The sequence below is a fragment of the Lepus europaeus genome, chromosome 13 (assembly GCF_033115175.1).
Source record: "Lepus europaeus isolate LE1 chromosome 13, mLepTim1.pri, whole genome shotgun sequence".
Classification (NCBI taxonomy): Eukaryota; Metazoa; Chordata; class Mammalia; order Lagomorpha; family Leporidae; genus Lepus; species Lepus europaeus.
Genome location: NC_084839.1, coordinates 69,173,418 through 69,200,015, shown reverse-complemented (window position 1 = coordinate 69,200,015; position 26,598 = coordinate 69,173,418). Strand labels below are relative to the sequence as shown.

The window sequence follows — 26,598 nt, the reverse complement described above, 5'->3', positions numbered from 1 at the left end:
AATAAAACTTTATTTTTTTCCATCTAATTGAAAGGCAGAATGACAGAGACAGAGAGATCTTCCGTCTGTTGGTTCAGTCTCTAAATGTGGGCAACAGCCAGACCTGGGCCAGGTCGAAGCCAGGAGCCCAGGCACTTGAGTCATCATCTTCTGCTTTCCGGGATGAAGTAGCAGGAAGCTGGAATTGGAATCGGAGGTGCCAGGACTCCAACAGGCACTCTGATATGGGATGTGGGTGTCACGAGCAGCAGCTTAACGTGCTGTGCTTCAGTGCCTACCTTGAATATTTTATCATTCTGTGCCAGATTTTAATATGATTAATTGTAGGCTTGTAGACCATTATTCCAACTTCTTTTCTTCTTCTGCCTAGCTATTTGTTACTATGGAACCATTTTTAATTATGTGGAAATTTCTTTTTTTTTAATTTTTATTTATTTTTATTTTTTTGACAGGCAGAGTGGACAGTGAGAGAGAGAGACAGAGAGAAAGGGCTTCCTTTTGCCGTTGGTTCACCCTCCAATGGCCGCCGCGGTAGCACACTGCGGCCGGCGCACCGCGCTGTTCCGATGGCAGGAGCCAGGTGCTTATCCTGGTCTCCCCTGGGGTGCAGAGCCCAAACACTTGGGCCATCCTCCACTGCACTCCCTGGCCACAGCAGAGAGCTGGCCTGGAAGAGGGGCAACCGGGACAGGATCGGTGCCCCGACTGGGACTAGAACCCGGTGTGCCGGCGCCGCAAGGTGGAGGATTAGCCTGTTGAGCCACGGCGCCGGCCAATTATGTGGAAATTTCAATAATTGTCAATGTTTGCGGATTTAAACTTGGAGCATTACTGTCCTAAAAATGTCAAAATGCATTATCTTTCCACCTGCTAATTCATTTATTCAGTAACTGGCCTTTCTGAACTTTGGTTTACTCAGCTCTAAAATTATTGTGACAATTACATAAGATAATTTCAGAAATTAGAAACTAAAGAGCAAAAATTATTTTTAAAATCTGGCATCACGACTTAATCTGGAATTTAGCACTCCACACCCAGGCTGTCCTCCCCTGCCTTCCAGCTGCATTAGCAGAAAGTGGAGAAGCTGAGGCTCGAGCCTGCATTCTGAAATGGAATGCCAGTGCCACTGTGCCACAGTGCCAGCTTAACTTGCTGCTGGCCCCTTAGCCCTCTGTTTTGCCTCAAGACTGGCCATGCTGTTCCTTCCTGCTCCAGTTGTAGCAGAATTCATAGTTCTTCTAGTAGGTGTTTATGACACATCCTTGTGTATGATACTGTGTAGAATTCTTGGACTTGAGTTTCACTCTTACCTCTCTGTGGTTTTTGTTATTTGCTAAAATACACATAGGCGATGTGCACTTCTAGCATGATACCTGGCATGTGATTGGAACCAATAAAAGTTTGTCTGTAGAGGGGTTGTAGGTTGATACAATATTTTGCAATAGTAGGGTAAATAGCAGATATTTTTCAACAATTTTGGTTTTTATATCCTTCAATTCCAGCAATTACAGGAATTTAGATGCAGTTAGATGAAGATATTCACATTGCATTATTGTCTGTGATGGAAGACCAAAAAACCCAACTAGAACTACAAAACTGAAAACAACTAAAAGTTCATCAATATTGGATCAGTTAAATAAATTATGGTACCTTAGCTTGTGTTACTTATTATAATCAATGACGTACTCTGGCCATTTAAAAAAATTTAGTGTACATTGAATGTCGACTGGGAAAAAAATGTTCGGGATATACTGCAGAATGTGGATAATATGCAGCTTTTAAATAAATCAGGATATCCATTTACGTGAAAGTATTTATAGGCAATATGCAAAGTGCGGATGTAAGCACTTGAAAATATCTGGAAGAACACACAAATAACTGGGGGCAGTGGGCCCTCACACTCCCGGCCCAGTACTAGTCCAATTTCCAAGGGTGCAAACTCGAATTCATCGACCCGTGCTACCGGCAGCCGATCAAAGAGGGCGCACTAGCCACCCGAGTCCTGTTTACAATTCAGGCGTCTCAGGAAGCCGGCGTGGTCACGTCATCGCGACGCGCGGTGGCGCACGCGCAGTTGCGAGGTGCCGGGACGCTGCGTGGTTTGCTTTCGATTCAGGATCTTATTTTGACACCGAGGGCGGGGGTCTGGCGGCTTTGGTTCGCTTGGTATTGCGTGGGCGGCATTTTGGGACCCACATGAGCCAGTGGCATCATGCCCGCAGTGATCGGAGCCGGGGACGCGACTCTTCCGGACGTTCGTCAGGCAAGAAGAAGGGCAAAAACCGCATTCCGGAAAGGTGTGTGTCTTGCTCGGAGCTTCTGGCCGTCGGCGCGCGCTTGGTCAGTCCGCCCTTGCTTGGGGGCGCGGACCCTTGTCTTGCACCCCGCTCCGCGCATCCCGGAGAGCTTGAAGGGCAAAGTGTGATGTCTTGTGATTTCGCTCCATCCTTTTCAAAGCGAGACTTTGGGCGTTGCTTCTCAGGTAAAATAGGAGAAGATTGTTTTAAGGCCGTAGTGGTGGTGTTGAGGACGCTCCTTAATTACTAAAATTGAACTCCCCACTCCTTGTTTTTAGGTTATGTTATTTGGCACCAAAAACATGAGTAGGTAAGGTCTAAGTTTGAGTGGCAGAACCCCCCAGTACTGCGCTGAGATCTGTCCTGGAAAGTTGCTTTGTATTGTTTTTGGGAATCACGAAGGGCACGCTGTTGCTTTCTGAAATTGTCATTTGAGACAGCTTCCCCCGTACGACCCAGTGGTTAACTTTGAGACCTTGCTCATCTGTTCAGGGGAGTGTTGTGAATCCTTGAGACCTTCCTCTTCCCCAGGTCATCGCTCGTTAAGCCGTCTTCCTGGATACTTTTTCAGGCTGTCAACTTCCTACCTTCAACATGTTCATATGGGTCTTGTCTCATCTATTGCAGTTGGGTCCTGACTAGTGTCTCTTTATCTTTCCTTCCAACCCATCGTCACACAAGAACTCTTAAATAGGTAATTAGTTAAAAATTATAGGTGGAATATTGCTCGAAAGCATTGCTTTAAAAATAAAAATAAATCCCTTGTCATAGCCTGTTATACATAATTGTGCATGGGCTTTGATCCTCTCTGCTTGTCCAGCCCCATCCCTTGCCATTCATGACCTCACCTTCTGTGCTCCAGATAAACTGAACTAACCCTTGATAATTCTAACTCTCCCTACAGAAGTCAGCTCAGCTATTAACATTTCAGTGTGACTCCCAGCATAATTAGATGAAGTTCACAGTCCTTTTCTATCAAGTTTTCTCTTAAAATATGAACTGACATTTCCTACTGATGGATTTGATGGCATTAGTTGTATGAAGACTTAAAGCTGTGAAGTGAAGGAATTGAATTTAAACTTTGTCAATCAACATATATTTATTAACTGGCACCTTAGTGTTTGCTATTGGTTTAGATTTTATCTGGGATATAGAAGTCCTGGCCAGAGGCCAGTGCTATGGCATAGTAGGTAAAGCTATCACCTGCAATGCCAGCATCCCATATGGGTGCTGGTTCAAGTCCAGGCTGCTCCACTTCCGATCCAGCTCCCTGCTAAAGAGCCTGGGAAAGCAATGCAAGGTGGCCCAAGTGCTTGGGCCTCTGCACCCACGTGGGAGACCCAGAAGAAACTCCTGACTTCTGGCTTCGGATTGGCCCAGCTCCGGCTGTTGAAGCCATTTTGGGGGTGAAACAGTAGATGGAAGACTTTTCTCTCTCTGCCTCTGCCTCTCTGTCACTCTGCCTTTCAAATTAAATAAATAAATCTTTTTAAAAAAAAGTTCTGGCCATACTTGGTTTAGTATGCCTTATTTGTAGTGTATCTTTTTTCTTTTCTTTTCAAGATTTACTTATTTGAAAGGCAGAATGACAGGGACAAAAATCAATCTTCCATCCACTGGTTCATTAATAAAATGCAATGGCTAGGTCTGGGCCAGGCTGAAGCCAGAGCCAGAATTCCATACCAGTCTCCCACGTCGCTGGCAGGATCCCAGGCACGTGTGCTGTCTTCTGCCTTCCTACATGCATTAGCAGTAAGCTGGATTGGAAGTGGAGTAGACTGGACTCAAACTAGCACTGTGATGTGGAATGCCAGTATTGCAAGCTGTGGCTTAAGGCCGAACCAGCTGCACTACAACACTGGCTCCTGTGGAGATCTTTGCACTATTTTGTTGCCTTGTATATGTTTTCAATTTGGGGAGCTAGGAAGAAGATGAGAGTGAAGAAGTGAAGTGGCAAAATGCAAAGCAGAGAAAAGAGAGGATGGACTGTGATTCCCAAGTTCAAGGAGCTTTCATTCTGTACAGGGAGGCAAGGCTGACACACATTTGACTAACAAAAATGTTCTCATAGGTGGAAAGACTATCTCCCAGTTGGACAGCGGATGCCTGGAACTCGTTTCATTGCTTTCAAAGTTCCTTTGCAAAAGGTAAGTGCGGTGGTTTGAGTGTGTCCACCAAAGGTTCTTGAGCTTGGAGCGTGGTCCCAGTGTGGCAGTGTTGAAGAGTGGAACCTATAGGAGGTGGGGCCTACTACAGGGTAGCTAGGTCATGGGGACACCACCCTCAGAGTGCATTAATGCTGGTCTCACCAAGTGAGTGAGTTCTCGAGGAAGCGAAGTATTACACAGCGAGGCCACTCAGTGTGCTTTGCTGCTTCTGCACGGAGCCCTTTACCTTCCATTTCTCTAGCATGTTGTGACCCAGCCAAAGGGGCCCTCACCAAAGGCTGAACTGATGGGGCTGCCTGATGTTGGGTTTCTAGCCTCCAAAAGCTGTGAGCTAAATAAACTTCTTTTGTTCATAAAGTTCTCAAGCTCAGGTGTTTTGTTGTAGCAGCAGAAAATGTACCAAGACAGTAAACAAATGTTAATTCAGTCAAAAATCTGAGTTCATCTTGTAGGATACTGATTCTTAACCCTAACACAATCCATTTTCCTTATTTATAGTAAGTACTTTGTTTTTTTTTTTTAAGATTTATTTATTTGAGAGGTAGAGTTATAGAGAGAGGGAGAGACAGAGAGATAGGTCTTCCACATGCTGGTTCATCCCCAAATGGCCATAGTGGCCGGAGTTGGGCTGATCCGGAGCCAGGAGCTTCTTCCACATCTCCCATGTAGTTGCAAGGGCCCAAGGACTTGGGCCACCTTCTGCTTTCCCAAGCCATTGCAGAGAGCCGGATCAGAAGAAAACAGCTGGGACACGAACTGGCACGCACATGGGATGCCGGCGCCACAGGTGGAGACCTAGCCTACTGTGTCACAGCCCCAGCCCCCCAAGTACTTTGTAATGTCCTCTATATTATCCTGAAATTAAATTTACATATAAATACAACCTATTGCCATACATAATTTTAAAGAAAAAAAAATCTATTGAACACCTTAACTATAATGTAAAAAAAATGAGGCCAGCATTATGGCACAGTGAGTTAAACTGATGCTTGTGACCCAGGCGTCACATATGAATGCCCTTTCAAATCCTAGCTGTTCCACTTCTGATCTGGCTCCCTGCCAATGCCTAGGAAAGCAGTAGGTGGTGGCTCAAGTGCATGAGACACCTGGATGGCATTCCAGGCCATAAATTGCCAGGAAAATTCTAAAAAAGAAGACTACTGGAAGGAGGGGCATCATCTAGATGTACCAGATACTAAGCTGTATCAAAAGTGTGTAGTTAGAGTAAAGAATTTTCTTTTTCTTTCTTTTTTTTTTTTTTTTTTTTAGATCTATTTTATTTATTTGAAAGAGTTACAGAGAAAGGAAGAGACAGAGAGAGAGGTCTTCCATCCACTGGTTCACTCCCAAATGGCCACAATGGCCAGAGCTGTGCCAATCTGAAGCCAGGAGCCAGGAGCTTCTTCCGTGTCTCCCATGTGCGTGCAGGGGACCAAGGACTTGGGCCATCTTCTAGTGCTTTCCCAGGCCATAGCAGAGAGCTGGATAGGAAGAGGAGCAGCCGGGACTACAACTGGTATCCATATGGGATGCTGGCACTGCAGGCCAGGGCTTTAACCCTCTGCATCACAGCACCGGCCCCAGAGTAAAGGATTTTCAAGGCAGTGAAACTATTCTTTGTGATACTATAAGGGTGATACATGTGAATACATATTTGTCAAAACCCATAAAATGTGCAGCATAAAGAGTGCCATATGTGTGTGAGCTGTGGACTTGGTTGATTATAATGTGTCAGTGTTGACTCAGTGACTGTAACAAGTAGACCACAGTGGTATAGAATGTTCGTGATCCAGAAGAAGTCTGTGGGAATTGTCTGTCCTTTTAGCATAGTGTGGCGGGAACCCAAAACTACTCCAGAAACTTAAAGTCTATTAATTTAAAAATATTTATTTGAAAGGCAGAGTTACAGAGAGACAGAGGCAGAGAGAGAAAGGGAGAGAGAGAGATCTTCCATCTGCTGGTTCACTCCCCAAATGGCTGCAACGGCCAGAGCTGATCTGGTCTAAAGCCAGAAGCCAGAAGCTTCTTCCGCGTCTCCCACATAGGTGCAGGGGCCCAAGGACTTGGACCATTATCCACTGCTTTCCCAGATGTATTAGCAAGGAGCTGGATCAGAACTGATGCAGCTGGGACCTGAAACTGTCTCATATGGGATGCCAGCACCACAGGCAGAGGCTTTACCTAGTACACCACAGTCCTGACTCCAGTCTATTAATTTGTTATAAAAGTGTGTTACTAGGGGCTGGCACCGTGTCTCACTTGGTTAATCCTCCACCTGTGGCTCCAGCATCCTATATGGGCACTGGTTCTAGTCCCGGTTGCTCCTCTTCCAGTCCAGTTCTCTGCTGTGGCCTGGGAGTGCAGTGGAGGATGGCCCAAGTGCTTGGGCCCCTGCACCTGCATGGGAGACCAGGAGAAAGCAACTGGCTCCTGGCTTCAGATCAGTGCAGCACCGGCCGTAGCGACCATTTGGGGAGTGAACCAATGGAAGGAAGACCTTTCTCTCTGTCTCTCTCTCACTGTCGGTAACTCTACCTGTCAAAAAAAAAAAAAAAAAAGTATTGCTGGCACTTGAGCAGCCTGACATGTCAGTTGAACAAAGTCCAGAAATAAGTCACATACATAAAAGAATAGTTAGAAATAAAATCCATCTTCCATGTATGTAGATGTGTAAGAAGTACTTACAAGCACTGAATATGATGGACATACCACTTGAGGTAGGAGAGACAGTGGTGAAGAGAATCAGGTTGGTCTCTGCCTTCTGGAGGTTCATGACCTGATTAGGAGACCAACATGATACAAATAAACGTGGAAAAAAATACATAGCGAGTTGTTTTTTTCCCTTCAGGTTGCTCTGGAAGAAAGGATCATAATATCTAGTTTCTACACCCCAGAAAAGTGGAAACTTAGGTTTGAACTTTGATGTGTATTAGCACCCAGAACTTGAGTACATGCATGCTGTGCTAACCCATTTGAAGCACACATTGACTCTCTCTTATTCTCTTTGACAGAATTTTGAAAAGAACCTTGCTCCAGAAGAATGCTTTTCCCTTTTGGATCTTTTTAACAAGATTCGAGAACAAAATGAAGAGCTTGGGCTTATTATTGATTTAACATATACTCAACGCTATTATAAACCAGAGGTAAGTGGAACCTTTAACTAGAAATAAATTTTTTCATTCTAATGCTAAAGTACTTCATAGTATTTCAGTAATTCATTAAGCTGCCTTTCATGGATAATAGTTTTAGAAGGGAATGAAACAATTTCCTTAATATGTTTTTTGGTTTGTATCATTTTGTTTGGAGACCCATAGAGACAGAAAGAGTTCCCATTCGCTGGCTCATGTCCAGGCTGAAGCTTGGAGGTGGGACCTCGATTCAGATCTCCCACATGGGACGCTTGAACCGAGTTATTTCAGCCGTCACTGCCGCCTCCTGAGGTTTGCATTAGCAGGAAGCTGGAATCAGGAGCTGGAGCTGGGTATGGAATCCAGGGACTCTGATCTGGACTCGAGCATCCCTAACTAGTGTGTTAACCTCTAGACTAAATTCTTGTCCTTAACAAAATAAGGTATGAATTGAACTATAATATTTAGCGTTAGATTGGTTGTTTAAGAAATCATATAAGCTTCTACTCTATATTTTGAAAATGAAGTTAGTAAAACTAATAGTAGCCTGAAAGAAAAAAAAAGGAAATATCTGTTACGTCTTTAGCACAATTAAATTTTCTTTCATTGTATTTGAAAGGCAGAGAGACAGAGGGAGAGAGATCTTATATCTGCTGGTTCACTCCCTAAGTGCCTGCAGTGATCAGGCCTGGGCCAGGACAAAGCCAGGAGCCTGGAATTCAATGCAGATCTCTCACATGAGTAACAGGGACCCAAGTACTTGAACCATCATCTGCTGCCTCCCAGAGTGCACATTAGTAGGAAGCTGGATGGGAAACGGAGGTAGGACTCAATCCCAGGCCCTACTGTTAGGGGCATGCATTCCAAGTGGTAGCTTAAGCCAGTGTACCACCATGACTGCCCCTCTTGAGTCCTTCCAACACAGCCCTGTAGTCTTCAGTCACTTTTTAAAAATTATATTTATTTATTAATTTGAGAAACAGTACTCCCATCGGCTGGTTCACTGTCCACAGTTACTGGGGCTCGTTCATGCTATAGCCAGGAGCCAGGAACTCAATCCAAGTCTCCCACATGAGTGGCAAGGACCTGACTGTTTAAGCCATCACCACTGCCTCCTAGGGCTTGCATTAGCAGGAGGCTGGAATCTGGACCTGGGAGTCGGACTCTTGATGTGGGACACATTGTTTTAACCACTAGACCAATACCTGTTCCAATTTTTGACCACTGTTGTTACTATTTGTATATAAAAGAATTCCAGGCTCAATTCGTGCATTTCTTTTCTTTTTTTTTAAAGATTTATTTTTATTTGAAAGTCAGAATTACACAGAGAGAAGGAGAGGCAGAGAGGTCTTCCATCCGCTGCTTCACTCCCTGTTTGGCCACAGTGGCTGGAGCTGCGCCGATCTGAAGCCAAGAGCCAGGAGCTTCTGGGTCTCTCATGTTGCTGCAGGGACCCAAGGACTTACTCCATCTTCTACTGCTTTCCCAGGCCATAGCAGAGAGCTGGATCAGAAGTGAAGCAGCCAAGACTCGAACTGGCACCCATATGGGATGCTGGAACTGCAGGCAGTGTCCTTACCCACTACGCCACAGTGCTGGCTCCTTTGTGTTTCTTATCCCAACCCAGACTCAATCATTTTTACAAGGAGCTTTGATTGTTCTTAGTGGGAATGGTATTTAGAGATTACCACCTGAGTGCTAGAGGTGTTCATCGCTAATAGTCTGATTTTATTTCTAGCTATTTCTGTGGACACAGCTGGGAAATAGTCTTTTAAGTTTGTAATATAATGGGGCCGGTGCTGTGCTGCAGCGGGTTAACACCCTGGCCTGAAATGCCGGCATCCCATGGGGCGCTGGTTCGAGATCCGGCTGTTCCACTTCCTGTCCAGCTCTCTGCTGTGGCCTGGGAAAGCAGTCGAGGATGGCCCAAGTCCTTGGGCCCCTGCACCCATGTGGGAAACCGGGAAGAAGCTCCTGGCTCCTGGCTTCGGATCAGCGCAGCTCCGTCCGTTGCGGCCAATTGGGGAGTGAACTATGGGATGGAAGACCTCTCTCTCTCTGTCTCTCTCTGCCTCTCCTCTCTCTGTGTAACTCTTGACTTTCAAGTAAAATAAATAAACCTTTAAAAAAAAGTTTTTGATATAAGATAAATCATGAATTCATATTGATACTTTCCATTTAAACTCAGAACTGCAGGATTTTCACTTAAATGCCTGTTTATTTATTTATTTACTTTATTTTTTGACAGGCAGAGTTAGACAGTGAGAGAGAGAGAGACAGAGAGAAAGGTCTTCCTTTTTCCATTGGTTCACCCTAAATGGCCTCTACGGCCGGTGTGCTGCGCTGATCCGAAGGCAGGAGCCAGGTGCTTCTCCTGGTCTCCCATGCGGGTGCAGGGCCCAAGCACTTGGGCCATCCTCCACTGCCTTCCCGGGCCACAGCAGAGAGCTGGCCTGGAAGAGGAGCAACCGGGACAGAATCCGGCGCCCCAACTGGGACTAGAACCTGGGGTGCTGGCACTGCAGGCGGAGGATTAGCCAAGTGAGCTGCAGCGCTGGCCACTGCCTGTTTTTTAATCTGTAACTTTTTTTTTAGACTCATTTTATTTGTCTGAAAGGCAGAGTTATAGAGATAGAAGGAGAGACAGAGATCTTCCATTTGCTAGTCTACTCCCCAGATGGCTGCAATATCCAAGGCTTGGCCAGGCTGAAGCCAGGAGCTTTATCTGAGTCTCCCACGTGGGTGGCAGAGGCCCAAACACTTGCACCATCTTCTGCTGCTTTTCCCAGGCCATTAGCAGGGAGCTGGATCAGAAGTAGAGCAGCTGGGACACGAACCAGTAACTGTATGGGATGCCATATAGTTATATGGGTGGCTTTATTCGCTACGCCACAACAACGGCCCTGTTTTGTGGTTTTTTGTTTGTTTTTTAAAGATTTATTTATTTCAAAAGTAGAGTGACGTGGCTGGCACTGTGGTGTAGTGGGTAAAGCCACTGCCTGCATTGCTAGCATCCCATATGGGCACTGGTTTGAGTTCCTGCTGCTCCAGTTCCGATCGAGCTCTCTGCTATGGCCTGGGAAGCACTAGAAGATGGCCCAAGTACTTGGGCCTCTGCACCGTCTGGGAGACTTGGAAGAAGCTCGTGGCTCCTAGCTTTGGGTCAGCACAGCTCTGGCCATTGTGGCTATCTGGGGAGTGAACCAGAGGATGGAAGACTTCTCTCTCTCTCTCACTCTGTCTCTCTGCCTCTCTATAATTCTGCCTTTCAAATAAATAAATAAATGTTCTAAAATAAAAAGTAGAGTAACAGAGAGAGATATTCTTCCCTATGCTGGTTCATTCCCCAAATGGCCACAATAGCCAGGTCTGGGTCAGGCCAAAGCCAAGAGCCAGGAACTCAGCCTGTCACCCCCATGTGGTGACAGGAGCCCACACACTTGGTCCATTCTCTGCTGCTTTGCCAGGTGCATTAGCAAGGAGCTGGATTTGAAGCAGAGCAGCTGTGACTTGAACCAGCACTCTGATTTGGGATGCTGGTCTTCCAATGCAGCCCAACCCACTGTGCCACACGCCAGCCTGTCCCTGTTTTGTTCTTCATTGATTTTCTTCCACTTCGGGAATACCAGTGCTCAACAGTGCCTGGAATTTGCTGTGTCTCACAATTCATATCCAGATCCTTCTGACTCTTTTTTTTAAGATTTATTTATTTATTTGAAAGAGTTACTCAGAGCAGAGGCAAAGAGATAGAAGTCTTCCATCTGCTGGTTCACTCCCCAATTGGTGGCAATAGCTGTAGCTGCACCGATCCAAAGCCAGGAGTCAGGAGCTTCTTCTGGGTCTCCCACGTGGGTGCAGGGGCCCAAGCACTTGGGCCATCTTCCATTGCTTTCCCAGGCCACAGCAGAGAGCTGGATCGGAAGTGGAGCAGCCAGGTCTCCAACCAAGGCCCATATGGGATGCCAGCACTGCAGGCAGCGGCTTTACCCGCTACACCACAGTGCCGGCCCCTTTCTTCTAGTGTACTTAAGTCATGGATGCTTTATGAAAGCACCAGTACTAGGAATGTAAAATATTAGGTGGAACTGTTTGCATAGTTCGGAGTTGTACCATCACATCAAACCTGCCCTCGCTTTTGTGTACCCATTGACTGTCCATCCCATGGTTTTAAAGAAAAACAAGTGATAGTTCTGGTTGAAGCAGATTTTGAAGAAATGGCTTCTTTTTAATCAGAATTGCTGACATGCCAAATTTATCATAATCTCCTGGTTTATATTTTGGTTCCTCTAACCTTTAATTCTTTCCCCACAAATGAAATAATATTTTTTTATGGTTTTACTTTATAGGACTTGCCAGAAACTATTTCTTACTTAAAAATTTTTACAGTTGGGCATCAGGTGCCTGATGATGACACTATTTTAAAATTCAAACATGCTGTTAATGGATTTGTGAAAGAAAATAAAGATAATGGTGAGTTTTATTGTTTTTCTTATCTGAACTTTGGTGTCCATTTTGAGTGGTGTTAGGGATTTTTTCTTTTTTAAAGATTTATTTATTTACTTGAAAGAGTTATACAGAGGAGAGGCAGAGAGAGAGGTCTTCCATCCGCTATCCATTCCCCAGTTAGCTGCAACAGCCGGAGCTGTGCTGATCTGAGGCCAGGAGCCAGGAGCTTCTTCCGGGTCTCCCATGCAGGTGCAGGGGCCCAAGGACTTGGGCCATCTTCTAGTGCTTTCCTAGACCATAGCAGAGAGCTGGATCAGAAGAGAGCAGCCAGGTCTCGAACCGGCACCCATATGGGATGCTGGCGCTTCAGGCCAGCACGTTAACCCACTATGCCACAGCGCCGGCCCCAGGGATTTTTGATATTACTAATAGTTGTAACATTTGGCCTGTTGTAGTTTATGATGTTAAGGTGGCTTTTTCAGAGGCTGGCATTGTGGCACAGTAGGTGAAGCCTCTGCTTACAAAGCTGCCATCCCATATCAGAGTGCTGGTTTGTCCTGGCTGCTGTGCTTCTGATCCAGCTTCCTGCTAATGCACCTGGGAAAGCAGTGGAGCATGGCCCAACTACCTGGGCCTTGCCATCCAGGGAGACCTGGATGGAGTCCTGGCTCCTGGCTTCAGCCTGGTCCCCACACCTGCTTGTTGGGGCCATTTGGGGAGTGAATAAACAAATGGGAGGTATCTTTCTATCTGTCTTTCAAATAAATAATTGAATAAATATTTCTGAAAGTGAAGACCTGTAATGGGATAAGGTGTTTTTCTTTTTGGTCACAAATAAACAGTTACTTTGGAAAGTGATTTTAGTGAGAAATAACGAACTCTGACCTCACTAACATCTTGTGAAAAAATCTGAGTGGGAAATGTGTAATAAAATAAAAGCTTTATTCTACCTCATATATTGGTTAAGAGATAAGAGAATAATTGAAGAAGGTGGAAAAAGCTCAGGGTTTTAGAATCACATAGAAGAGACAGAAGGCAGAGGGTTAGGAGTGAGGCAGACGCCTCAGAGTGGAACAGCACGGAGTGAGCCAGTGGAAGTCCGCCATCACCGTCTTACTGAGGGCGTTCCCAGGCTTGGGTCAGAGTCTGGTTCTTTCTTGTTCCTGCTTCATGATCTGCCTTACTTCATTGAAAATAGATCTGGTTTTTTGCTTTTTTTTTTAATTTGAGAGGTAGTGTTGTAGACAGAGCAAGAGGTCTTCCATCTGCCAGCCCACTCCCCAATGGCTGCAACAGCCGGAACTGGGCCAATCAGAAGCCAGGAGCCTCCCCCAGGCGCCCCACACAGGTGCAGAGGCCCAAGCACCCTGACCATCCTCCACCGCCCCCCCTCCCCCCAGGCCACAGCAGGGAGCCGGATCGGAGCAGCCAGGACACCCACCCGAGATGCTGGCACTGCAGGCAGAGGCCCAGCCCTCTACGCCACAGTGCCAGCCCCGATAGATCTGTTTTTAATACCTTTTGCATTTTAAGGATCCAGTAACTTTTTCTTAGCATATACCCACAAGAAAGAATGTGATAGTTTTCATATTTTCAGTCTGAAGAAGCTTTTGTCTTCAAAAAGCTACTGACTGACAAACCACAGGGCAAAGCATTTATTTGCCTTCTTCCTCTTCTTTCTAAATTAAAATTGAGGAGTTTATACTTTATTAAGTCAATCTGATAGACTTCTAGGAAATACCATTTTAATAAATATGATAAGGACCAGTGGAAAGACACTGAAGACGGAGGTGGGAAGGTGTGGGTTGGTAGGTGAGAGAGAGGTGGGGGGCCTAATAGTGGGTTTGAAGATACATTTTCAGACTATAACCTGGTCTCTTAAGGTAGCACTGGTTCTTATTTCTCTAAATCCCTGCTCCCAGGTCTTTCCCTTTACTTCACCTTTAAAACTTGAGAGACTTGGCTTTTCCGGTGATGGCTGTGGCATGTCGCTGTTGTAAGCTGTAGTCACAGAAATAAATACTCCTCCTCAGATGCGAGGGTGTGGCTCCCAGCCTGCTTCCAAGCATTCCTGAGTGTTTCATGTTTCATTTGATCTCAGAGGGCTGGGAGACCCTTATCTGAATGGGAGACGGTTCTGAACTGTCGATGCTTGCATGTGGCCCTGAGCACAGTCGGCGCGTAGGCTGACTCCGGGGCGCTCCTCTGCCTGAGTGGTGCCGCCTTGTCTGTGTCTCGCAGCACTCCCTCCTGCAGCAGTCCTGGGACCTTGTTCAGGATCCCTTTGGGCCACCTCTGCTGTAAGCCCTTCCCGCAGACACTAGGCTCTCTGATAAAGAGCAGAGCACCACACTGTCCTTTCCCTGGAACTGATAGAGACTCAGAACATCAGTTGATTTCAGTGAACATTAAGAGCTCTTGGGTTTACTGTTGAGGCAAAGGAGCTACAGAGCTGAATGACAGTCTCTGTTCTTTAGAAACTCACAGTCACCAAGGAAGGTAAGCCGTATATTCTTTTTTTTTTTTTTTTTTTTTTTTTTACAGGCGGAGTGGACAGTGAGAGAGAGAGACAGAGAGAAAGGTCTTCCTTTGCCGTTGGTTCACCCTCCAGTGGCCGCCACGGCTGGCGCACTGCAGCCGGCACACCATACTGATCTGAAGCCAGGAGCCAGGTGCTTCTGGTCTCCCATGCGGGTGCAGGGACCCAAGCACTTGGGCCATCCTCCACTGCACTCCCTGGCCACAGCAGAGAGCTGGCCTGGAAGAGGGGCAACTGGGACAGAATCCGGCGCCCCGACCGGGACTAGAACCCGGTGTGCCGGCGCTGCTAGGCAGAAGATTAGCCTATTGAGCCATGGCGCCGGCCTGCAAGCTGTATATTCTTTTCAGCAAGCATTTAATAACCTTCCGTGTTGAAGACACTGCTCTTGCCCTTATCTACTGTCCATTGTAGTAGGGGAGAGAGGTAAATAAGCAAATAAATGCAGGGTGGTGGGTGCTTTGGAGAGGAACAACAGGATAAAGTGGTGAGGGAAGTGGTGGGTAATCAGGAAGGCCTCTCTCACAGTTGGAGGAGGATGTTCTGAGGCAGCTGGAACAGCAGCTACAAAGCCCCTGAGGCGTAGTAAGGAGGCCTTGTGACTAGGATGGAGTGCGTGAGGGTCAGAGCGGCAGAAAATGGGGTCAGAGAGCCTGCGGGTGTGCAGGAGGGAGGTATGTGGTTCTGTCACAGCATCATTTCAGATTCATAGTTCAGTTGAAAAGACAGACTGATGGTAGTTTATAAAACATTCTAAATGGGCCGGCGCCGTGGCTTAACAGCCTAATCCTCCACCTTGCGGCACCGGCACACCGGGTTCTAGTCCCGGTTGGGGCACCGGATTCTATCCTGGTTGCCCCTCTTCCAGGCCAGCTCTCTGCTATGGCCCGGGAGTGTAGTGGAGGATGGCCCAAGTCCTTGGGCCCTGCACCCGCATGGGAGACCAGGAGAAGCACCTGGCTCCTGGCTTCGGATCAACGAGATGCGCCGGCCGCAGCGGCCATTGGAGGGTGAACCAACGGCAAAAAGGAAGACCTTTCTCTCTGTCTCTCTCTCTCACTATCCACTCTGCCTGTCAAAAAAAAACAAACAAAACAAAGCATTCTAAATGCCATGCTAAGAAGTTTGAACTTTATCCTGTGCTAAAAATGATTCTTAGACAAAAGGGTCACCCAGCCAAATTTATGTTTTAGAAAGCTAACATTTTTCCGAGTACAGGATCAACAGAGTTAGAAACAATGGAAGTGGGGAGATTAATTTGCTATGGCAATGCAGGCAGGCACTGGTGTGTGTCTTCCTTACCAGATGCCACCTGGCCATACATAGAATTTGCAGAAATAAACTACACATTGTTGGATTTTCCTTTATTCCTTGTACTTTTTTTTAAAAAAAATGATGGACTAAGAAATACCATTGGCTGAATTAAAAAAAATTTGGACTTGATTTCAGTCTTTGTCTGTTTGCCGGCTTTGTAGCTTGGGTTTCCACCTCAGAGTCTCACCTTTGCACCGGACGGTGTGAAGGGTGCCGGTTCTGGAGCTGTTCGCAGGGCACTTATAACTTCTGTGGCTTGTGGGCCCCTTATGAGATGGAAGGGGAGCTCTCGGGAACCTGAGAAAACCACCTGCTGGGTGTTTGTCGTGCTCAGCATCCAAAGTGAAGGCATTCCATCCATGTCATTCCAAACAAATTCTCTTCTCATAATCTGTTGTTTTCTTAAATTTCCTTTTGCTGCAATTAAATCAGTCACTGGTGGGTATTCTGTATTAAGAAAAATGGTTTGTCTCAATGTCATTTTGTAGTTGTTAATACCTGACCAGGCCTTTGGTAGTTTACATCATTTAGTCTAGTTGGGAATATGTAAAATTTCCAGAGACAGTGAATTTTGACTTTTTTTTTTTTTTTTTACAGATAGAATTAGTGAGAGAGAGAGACAGAGAGAAAGGTCTTCCTTCCGTTGGTTCACCCTCCAAATGGCCGCTATGGCTGGAGCCGCGCCAATCTGAAGCCAGGAGCCAGGTGCCTCCTCCTGGTTTCCCATACAGGTGCAGGGGCCCAAGCACTTGGGCCATCCTCCACTGCTTTCCCAGGCCACAGCAGAGGGCTGGACTGGAAGAGGAGCAGCTGGGACTAGAACCTGGTGTCCACGTGGGATACCAGTGCCACAGCCGGAGGATTAACCAAGTGAGCCACGGCACCAGCCCCTTCTTTTTTTAAAAAAGGTTATTTGAGGGGCCTGTGCTGTGGCGCACTGGGTTAAGCCACCGACTGCAGCAACAGCATCCTATATGTCCACTGGTTTGACTCCCGCCTGTTCCACTTCCAATCCAGCTCCCTGCTAATGTGCCTGAGAAAACATTGGAGGATGGCCGAGGTGTTTGGGCCACTGTACCTACTTGGGAGACCTGGGTGAAGCTCCTGACTCCTGGCTTCAGCCTGGCCCAGCCCTGGTTGTTGTGCCATTTGGGGAGTGTACCAGCAGATGGAAGATCTCTTTCTCTCTTTTTCTCTCTCTTTCCCTCTCCCTGTGTAACTCTGCCTTTAAAATAAACAAATCTTTTTAAAACAAAAGATTATTTAAAAGATAGTTACACACACACACACACATTTTCTATCTGCCCGTTCACTCCCTGGATGACCACAGTAGCTGGTTCTGGGCCAGAATACGATGGGGGATGGGAGAAAGGAGAGAAAGAGAGAAGTGGCTGTTCCAGTTGGCTACAGTAGTCCGTGCAGGGCCAGACTCAAGCCAAGAGCCTGGAACTCCATCCTGGTCTCCCATGTGGGTGACAGGGGCCCAAGTGCTTGGATCATCCTCCATTGCTTTCCCAGGCCTATAAGCCAGGAGCTGGATGGGAAGTGGAGCAGCCAGGACTTGAACCGATATGGGAGGCTGGAATCACAGGCAGTGGCTTAACCTACTGCCCTTGATTTTCTCTTAAATGATTTTCTTAGGTGATGATTTTAGTAGCTTCCTAAAAAACACATTGCTCTACAGATTCTTCATTTTCCTGGTAGTGTTAATGCTATGGTAGCTTTAAATATCACTCTTTAGAAATAGTATAACTTGTTTTTTTGTTTCTACTTGCATCACTTAGCTCTGTATTTCTTGTTTCATAGACAAACTTATTGGTGTCCACTGTACCCATGGTTTGAACAGGACTGGCTACCTCATCTGCAGGTGAGTTGCCAACCCCAGGGCAAACCATATTTGTTTCTGTCTTTTTACAGTGATGATGTAAACTTGTAAAAAATACAATTAGTACAGAAATACATGAAGTAGAAGCAGACTTGCTTACCACCAGAGGTTTCCACTATTAATAATTTAGTGTATATCTTTTCAGACTATGAAAATGCAGACAGAAGCATATATATATATATATATATATATATGTAATTTAATAGTAAATGCAGTTTAGCAGACATTATTTTTTATAATGTGGTGTATGGTGGGAATCATTCAGTGTAAATAATTGGAGACTTTTTTTTTTTTTTTTTTGGACAGGCAGAGTGGACAGTGAGAGAGACAGAGAGAAAGGTTTTCCTTTTGCCTTTGGTTCACCCTCCAATGGCCGCCGTGGCCGGCGCGCTGTGACCGGCGCACCACAATGATCTGAAGCCAGGAGCCAGGTGCTTCTCCTGGTCTCCCATGGGGTACAGGGCCCAAGCACTTGGGCCATCCTTCACTGCACTCCTGGGCCATAGCAGAGAGCTGGCCTGGAAGAGGGGCAACCGGGACAGAATCCGGCGCCCCAACCGGGTCTAAAACCTGGTGTGCCGGCGCCGCAGGCGGAGGATTAGCCTATTGAGGTGCGGCGCTGGCCGAGACTTTGTTTTAAAGGCTGCATTGTTCCTTTGCATACTGATAAAAGTCAGACATTTTTGAAATTATAAAATAGTGAAGTAGGAAACATTCCTATAAGAACATCTTTGAATACATGTATCACTGTCCCAGAAATAATTTCACTCAAAATGAAATTTCCGAATCAAAGAATATGTGTCCTTATGCTTTTCATAAATGTTGCTGCCCTGTACCTATTCATTCAGGAAATACTGAACATCTGTTATGTGTAGGTACTGTGCTGAGTGCTAGCAAAAAAATATGGAACCCATCCTTCGTGAGCCTAAACAGTGTAGATGTTAAAGAATCACACAAATGTAGATAGAATCACAACTGACAAGTATTAAGGAGGGGGACATGGTACTATGAGAACATACAGTAGGATTTGATCTCATCAGAGATCAGAGGAGTCAGAGGTTTCTGTGGGAGGTTTGAGCAGGTATCTGAAGGTGAATAGTATTAACCAGGTGGGGGCATTGTGGAGAGAATTCTGGACAAGGACAACAAAGACAGTCTAACAGGAAAACATACTGTGTTGGAGGAACTGGCTGGGGAGGCTGGGCCATAGGATGGCATTAAAGTGGATCTAGAAGGATGAGTAGGAAATAGATCCTGCAGAGCGTATGGTTAAGTTTTATCCTTTATCTTTTTTTTTGGACAGGCAGAGTGGATAGTGAGGGAGAGACAGAGAGAAAGGTCTTCCTTTGCCGTTGGTTCACCCTCCAATGGCCGCTGCAGCCAGCACATCGTGCTGATCCGAAGCCAGGAGCCAGGTGCTTCTGGTCTTCCATGCGGGTGCAGGGCCCAAGGACTTGGGCCATCCTCCACTACACTCCCGGGCCATAGCAGAGAGCTGGCCTGGAAGAGGGGCAACCAGGATAGAATCCGGTGCCCCAACCGGGACTAGAACCCAGTGTGCCGGTGCTGCAAGGTGGAGGATTAGCCTGTTAAGCCACGGCACCGGCCTATCCTTTATCTTAAAAGCAATAGGAATCCATTGAATGTTCTGTTGTTGTTGTTAAAGATAAGTGTGTAGAACATAATCAGATTTGTAACCTATCATTTGCTACTGAATGGAGACTACACTGCAGAGGGAAGGAAGTAAAAGCAAATAGACAAATTTGGAGGCTTTTTTTAGGAATTGAGTCATAATTATAGTTGGGCTAGGATATGATAGTCATTCTGATCAAAAGACATGGACATATTCCAGACATATTTAGGTACTGTCATTTTTCAGGACTTTGTGGTATATTGAAAATAAGAATTAGGAAGAAAAGGCTAACAGTAGTGATGGCTCTTTAAGTTCTTGGTTACTTAATATCTTTTAGATGCAATGGTTGTATTTTTCCCAATTTGTCCTCTGCTTCTTGTTGGTTCCTAATATTGTCCTATTAGGGAATCTACAGCTTTACTGTACAAACCATTTTGAGCAGAAGTAACCATTGAGAGGCCTGCAGCATTGTGGCATAGCAGAGTAAGCTGCTGCCTGCAATGCTGTCATCCCATATGAGGGCTGGTTTGCATCCGTAGTGCTCCACTTCAGATCTAGCTCCCTGCTAATGCTCCTGGAAAAGCAGCAGATGATAGCCCATGTATTTGGGCCCCTGCCACCCACATAGGAGACCCAGATGGGAGTTCCAGGCTTCTGGTTTCAGCTTGGCCGAGTCCTGGCTGTTGTGGCTATTTAGGGAATGAACCAGAGGATGGAAGATTGATCTCTCTTCTGTTTAATTCTTTCTCTTTAACTCTGCCTTTCTGATAAATGAATCTTAAAAAGAAAAAAGACCTCTGATTTTTACCAAAACTCTTAATATTTGCCAACTTCGTTATGTATGTTCTTTCCATTATTAGCCAAATTATTATATTAGTATAAGTAATTCTATTAATAGTTTTTCTTAAGTTGGATCATCATTGCATTCTTGAAGTGAAGTCTTTTTGTAGTCATGGCATATAATTCTTTAATAATTGTTGGATTAGATGTGCTTATATTTTCTTAAGATTTTTTACATCTCCATTTGTAAGTGAAATTGGACCTTTTTGAAGAAATTTGGTTTTTTTATATATAAAAATGACCCAAACTATGTTGTTTTGTTAGATATTTGATTGATGTACAAGGCATGAGGCCAGATGATGCAATTGAATGTAAGTATGAGGGTTGTCACTATTTTTTCCTTTCTATAAATTAAAGGTAGAAATGTTAGATGAGTTTCTTAAAAAGTTTGTAATTCATTTATTCTGATATAAGGTAGTGTTTTGCCAAAAGTTTATATAGAGATGTGTCTTGAAGTAGTGAGATATAACAGAATAAGTTAGAGATATAACTGAATAATTAGTTAATGAATCTCAGCCATGATTTGCTTTTTCTGAGAAAGATTTGGTTTTTGTACAGTCATTTTTAACAATCCATCCACTCCCCAGTGTTCAATCGGTGTCGGGGACATTGCTTAGAAAGGCAGAACTACATTGACGACTTGCAGCATGGTCCTATCAGAAAGTAAGTCTTCATTTTTCTGTGATGTTTGTGGTTAAGGAGATCTCTTTTTATATGATAGAAGTTGCACATATGTATTCTTTGGCTGCTTGTTTACTTGTTGGGGGAAAGCCACTGAATTGGTTACTGAGTTTGGAAACCGGGAATAATGTGTGGACATGCTTTCTTTGAGAAGTCAGAAATCCAGGGTGTCCAGATCGAGTGGTTTTGAGGACTCAGCACATCTCATGGATCCAACCCACAGTACTGATAAGGCTGATCACCAGGGACATAGACAGAGCCTGCATCGGAGCCACGGCTACCCAGCACCTTCTCGGCACGTCCGTAACCAGACCCCAAATTTGCAACATTCTATCAGGTATCTCTGCCTTCCCTTCTGCAATTGAAGTAGAAATCAATCCTGTAAATTTGTGAAAATACATGATGATGATGATGATGATGATGATGCGAAAGTAATGTTTTCTTGCCGATCACGGTGAGCCAGGAGATACCATCCTGCTGTGTGTTCTGGAAACTCAAGAACAGGTAGGGTATGTGTAACATTGCAGACAGTGTTGGAAAAGGACTTAGACATTTTCACTGATTTGGTTAGTTTGATGTGGCCACCAACAATTAGGCAACATTAATTGTGGTATTGTTTATATAAGCTATAAAAAATAATAAACCCCAGTAGAGAAATTTGCAAAGGTTTTGAACAGATAAATCACAAAAGTAATTCATTTAGGAAGTATTTTTTAACCACGCTCACTGTGGTTAAAATAGTGTTCTTCAGTAACAGAAGCCATGGGATGTATAGACATAGACAAATAAGAGGGACTTTAGTAGGGGAATTGACTCATGTGATTATAGAGGCTGATAAATCCCACCAGAGGCCATCTGCAGGCTGAAAGCCAGGATGCTGATAGTGTGGCTCAGTCCAAGCCTGAGAGCCCCACAACTTGGAACGCTGCTAACTCCCTGACCGAGTCCCAGAGCCAGTGAGGGTGGGGAAGGGTGCAGGGCTGCTGATTCAAGTTCCAGAATCCAGAGGCCAGAAAACCTGAAATTCTGAATCCAAGAACAGCAGAAGGAGGGTATCCCCCTTTTGGTCGAGAGCAGATTTACTTTTTCTCTAGCATTTTAGCTTTTTTTTGTTCTGTCTTACAGCTGATTGGATGGTGCCTGCCCACACTGAGGGTGGCCCTTCCCTGCTGAGACTGTAAACTCACACACTCTGATAGATAACACCCAGAAATGTGTGTATCTTTTTTTTTTTTTTTTTTGGTCAAGCAGAGTTAGACAGTGAGAGAGACACAGAGAGAGGTCTTCCTTCCATTGGTTCACCCCAAATGGCCGCTACGGCTGGCACGCTGCACCGATCCAAAGCCAGGAGCCAGGTGCTTCCTCCTGGTCTCCCGTGCGGGTGCAGGGCCCAAGCACCTGGGCCATCCTCCGCTGCCCTCCTGGGCTACCACAGAGAGCTGGACTGGAAGAGGAGCAACTGGGACAGAACCCAGCGCCCCACCTGGGTCTAGAACCCGGGGTGCCGGCACCACAGGCAGAGCATTAGCCAAGTGAGCCGCAGCACCGGCCAAATGTGTGTATCTTAATTCAGTGAAATTGATACCTAAAATGAGCCACCACAAATAGGAAGATGTCATCTGACTGTTAATTTAGCAAGAGTATTTGATGAGTAGCACAGAGTGGTGATGTGACTGGGTCTGATCCTGGGCGGAAATACTGAGCCTCTCTTCAGTTTCAGTTTTCTCATCAGTCAGGTGGAGATTTTAGTAATTCCTACTCCATGAGGGTTGTTATTTACTATTACATGAGTTAAAGCAGTTATGTGGTGAGTGATCGGTCTAGACCATGTCCATTGGATGCCCATGTCCGATATCAGAGTGCCCAGATTCACTTCCTAGCTCTTGACTCCTAACTTAACTTTCTTCCTAGTGAGGACCCTAGTAGGCAGTGGTGATTTGCCTCTGATATAATTTTCTAGAAGAAGTTTAGCATATCATAAACTCTTTTTTAAAAACATCTTGGCATTTTTAAGAGATGGGACAGGCTGGCGCTGTGCTGCAGTGGATTAAGCTGCCACCTGAGTGCTGGCATCCCATATGGGTAATGGTTCGTGTCCAGGCTACTCTACTTCCAATCCAGCTCCAAGCTAATGTGCCTGGGGAGCACTGGAGGATGGCCCAGGTGCTTGAACCCCTGCACCCATATGGGAGACCCAGATGAAAGCTTCTGGCTCCTGGCTTCGGTCTGACCCAGCCTTGGTTGTTGGGGCCATTTGGAGTGTGAACCAGCAGATGGAAGATCTGTTCTCTCTCTCTCTCTCTCTCTCTCTCTCTCTCACTTTCAAATAAATAAATCTTTTTTAAAAAGGAAATTTGGTATAAACCTTTAAAAATTGTCTTTAAATTTTTGTTTGAGAGCCAGCTCCTATCTGCTGGTTCACTCCCCAAATGTGTATCACGACTAGGGTTGGACCAGGGCCAAAGCTAGGATCCAGGAACTCAATCTAGGTATTCAGTATGTACGGCAGGAACTCAACGACTTGAGCCATCACTGCTGCCTCCAAGGGTCTACAGTAGCAGGAAGCTGGAGTCAGGTGCCAGAGCTGGGTGTTGAACTCAGATACTCAGGTGTGGGACATGAGTGTCTTAACTGGCATCTTAACTCCTAGACCAAATACCAACTTGTTATAACCCTTTGAAACATAATTTTAATGGCCATAAAAATGACCATACCTGAAAATTCCATGTTGAGACTAAGAAAATAATTCCAAATATGGAAAAAGTTACATTCATTCAGTCATTCAGCACATTTAAACCTAGATGCTGGGTCAGGTGTTTTGCATGGTATCTGTAGTAACAACATGAAGTATATGTTCTGAGATATTTGTCCCTGCGTTGATTATAGCAGTAACATAACATATAATGAAGCAATTATATACATATTAGAATGTAAAGCAAATGAAAGTGCAGAGTTGTGTAGGAAGCTTGTTGGAAAGTCTTTTTTTTTTTTTTTTTTAATTTATTTGAAAGTCAGAGCTACACAGAACGAGAGAAGCAGAGCGCGTGCATGTGCACACTCGAGAGTGAGAGAGAGAGACAAAGAGGTCTTCCATCCACTGCACTCCCCAGCTGGCCACAACAGCTGGAGCTGTGCAGATCTGGAGCCAGGAGCTTCTTCCGGGTCTCCCATGTGGGTACAGGGGCCCAAGGACGTGGGCCATCTTCCACTGCTTTCCCAGGCCATAGCAGAGAGCTGGATTGGAAGTGGAGTAGCTAGGTCTCGAACCGGCACCCATATGGGATGCAGGCACTGCAGGCGGCAGTTTTGCCCACTACACCACAGTGCCGGCCTCAGTATTTTTTAGGCTTTTTATTTTTAATTATATTTGAACAGATTCAATATGTTCATAGGTAGCAGCTCTAAGAATATAATGATATTTCCTCCGTGATGAGGCCTGGAACGAGCACCAGCGTTGGTGCCTGAATCCCACTGTGGAACCATTCCCTGTTGCCTTCCTTCTGAGAACAGTGGGGGGGAGGGGAGACCAAAAGGAAATATTAAGCAGTTAAATTAGATTCAGTGGGATTGAGGGACCTTCACATTCTCTTACATGATTAGATTTAATGATTGCCATTGGAGTGATTAAGTTTAAACACTAATTTTCTAGACTTATCACATGTCCCATCACTGGAGTTTTCCCTACACTTTATAATTAACCTACTTATTTATTTATTTATGAAGTGAAAGCAGTTCTCTGCTTTAAATCCTGAATAGCTTAATCTGTCTTATGTTAACCCTCCAACTTCTGGAAAACATCTGCTTAGATTAATGTGAGCATGCATTTAGCTTACAGGGAAAGGTGAAACGGTCCCGGGAACCTCTGTGTGCCGGAGCATTCTAGCAATTTCAGTATGTGGTCTGGATTTACCTTTATGACAGCTGGTGAAGAAGGCAGGTGTTACTAGTACGCTCATAAGAAAGGAAGAGATAGATGAAATAAGCCGTCTGCTAAGGTCATAGAGGTGGGAAATTGTAGAACCAGATTATCTGTATTATTTTACAAAGCTTACGTTTGTTATTCACTCTTACAACACTTTGTTATTTTTTGTTTGGTTTCAGGAAATTTTCACAAAATCACGTTTACCAGAGAGGCCGCCTCCCTCCCCCCGGCCCCCCTGGAGAGGACTACTCCCGGAAGAGATACACTTGGGATGTGAAGACCAGCGGCAGGCGCACAGCCTGCAGTAGCAGGTGGTACTCGGACACTTACCACAGACTGTCCCATCCGGCCTACTGGGGATGGACCGAGTGATGCAGACTTGCCTGGGAACCCTGGATACCAGAGCCAAACTGAAGCAAGCTCGAGTGACTTTTAATTAAATCAGGTCAAACAAAATTTTTGAATCTATTTTATTGCTCCCTTATGTGCTAAAGCTTAAAGAATTATATTAATATTTACCTCTTTGCTGATAGATTTGCCATAATTTCAGCAGTGCAGGAAAAGAATCTGTTATTCTAGTCTTAAATTTTTCTAAGGAAAGCTATTTTAGAACTGTAACATATTAAGAACTTCCCTTGCAAATTATTTTTTAAAATTATATCTTGTAATATGTGTGTGTGTGTGTGTGTACAGAAATGTTTAGTGCTCTTGTCATGTTCTAAGATTGACCCAGACATTATGGGTATCTTTTTTCCTCTAACTGTTCAAAATTTCTATTAAAATCTACCAAGAAGACAGTTTATTTTACAATCTAGTCAATATCTGTAATTATGACATTTTTGGGATTAGTTAGTTCTTTGATAATTGATTGTGGAAATTGACCAAACTTCCTTTCACTGAATTGCCAGATATATCAGATGCATAACATTTTAAGGATTGATTGTCAGTGGGGCAAGAGAGACAGATGGTTTATTAAATTGAAATGGGTACTTTACCTGACAGGGTAGTTGTCATCAACAGGGTAGAACTATCTGGAAAACTTGAAAACTTCTATAGCTTAGAGAGATTGCTTGATGCACAGAGTAGGATATATGACGATTTAGAAGTTAGGGTAGGAGTCCTCAACCTTCACGTGGCTGCTGTCGAGCCTAACTCCTGGGCTCTTTCTCCAGTTGCCTCTGGTTGTAAGTGGTGGTTTACCTTTTTTCTAAGCTGCCTCTTCTGGTGTTCCTCTGGACTGCAGATGGCTCACTCAGGAAGCTGTTAATTAACTTCACTTGTAGAGGAAGCCAGAAACTTGCTTCCTGAAGAAAGCGTCTAGTCATCATGATGCACAAAAGTCTTGGTAAATATTTGATGAATACTTGGGCAACTTGCCTTCGTTCTTTAAAGCCTCAGATTTTGAGGATTTGTTTCATAGAGTGCCTGATAGCGCATGTGGAACCTGACCTTAAGGAAGTACGGTTCTCCTTGTCTCTACCTGATTGCCCAGTCACGTTGCTGGACTTCGTCTGAGTGATGGCTCATGAAATTTTTTTCTGTTGGGCACATTACAGAGATACAAAAGTTCTTTTGGCTAAAAGCCTGCTGTTGTAGAATTGTCCCCCAGGATACACCATGAAGCCTCACTTGAGAAGTACTTGGAGCGAGACAACAGGTGCAGCAAAACAGAATGTGCAGGTGCAGGGATGGGAATCCAGCAGTCCAGTGGGCTGGGAAGAATCAGGACCCTGCCAGCAGAAGTG

The 26,598-nt window shown here is 45.1% G+C and overlaps 1 protein-coding gene and 1 non-coding gene across 2 annotated transcripts; both read left to right on the top strand.

Annotated features, from left to right (window-relative positions):
• The first annotated feature begins 2,069 nt into the window (after positions 1-2,069).
• Positions 2,070-25,667, top strand: DUSP11 (dual specificity phosphatase 11). Its single transcript, XM_062209674.1, has 9 exons — positions 2,070-2,297; positions 4,369-4,444; positions 7,477-7,608; positions 11,940-12,063; positions 17,699-17,759; positions 20,515-20,561; positions 20,838-20,913; positions 21,083-21,268; positions 25,033-25,667. The coding sequence occupies exons 1-9, from the start codon at positions 2,197-2,199 to the stop codon at positions 25,223-25,225; spliced, it is 996 nt and encodes a 331-aa protein (XP_062065658.1). The 5' UTR covers positions 2,070-2,196; the 3' UTR covers positions 25,226-25,667.
• Positions 24,350-24,442, top strand: LOC133773100 (small nucleolar RNA U83B). The gene has a single exon (XR_009867885.1). It is a non-coding gene; the product is annotated as a small nucleolar RNA U83B (small nucleolar RNA).
• Positions 25,668-26,598: the final 931 nt, after the last annotated feature.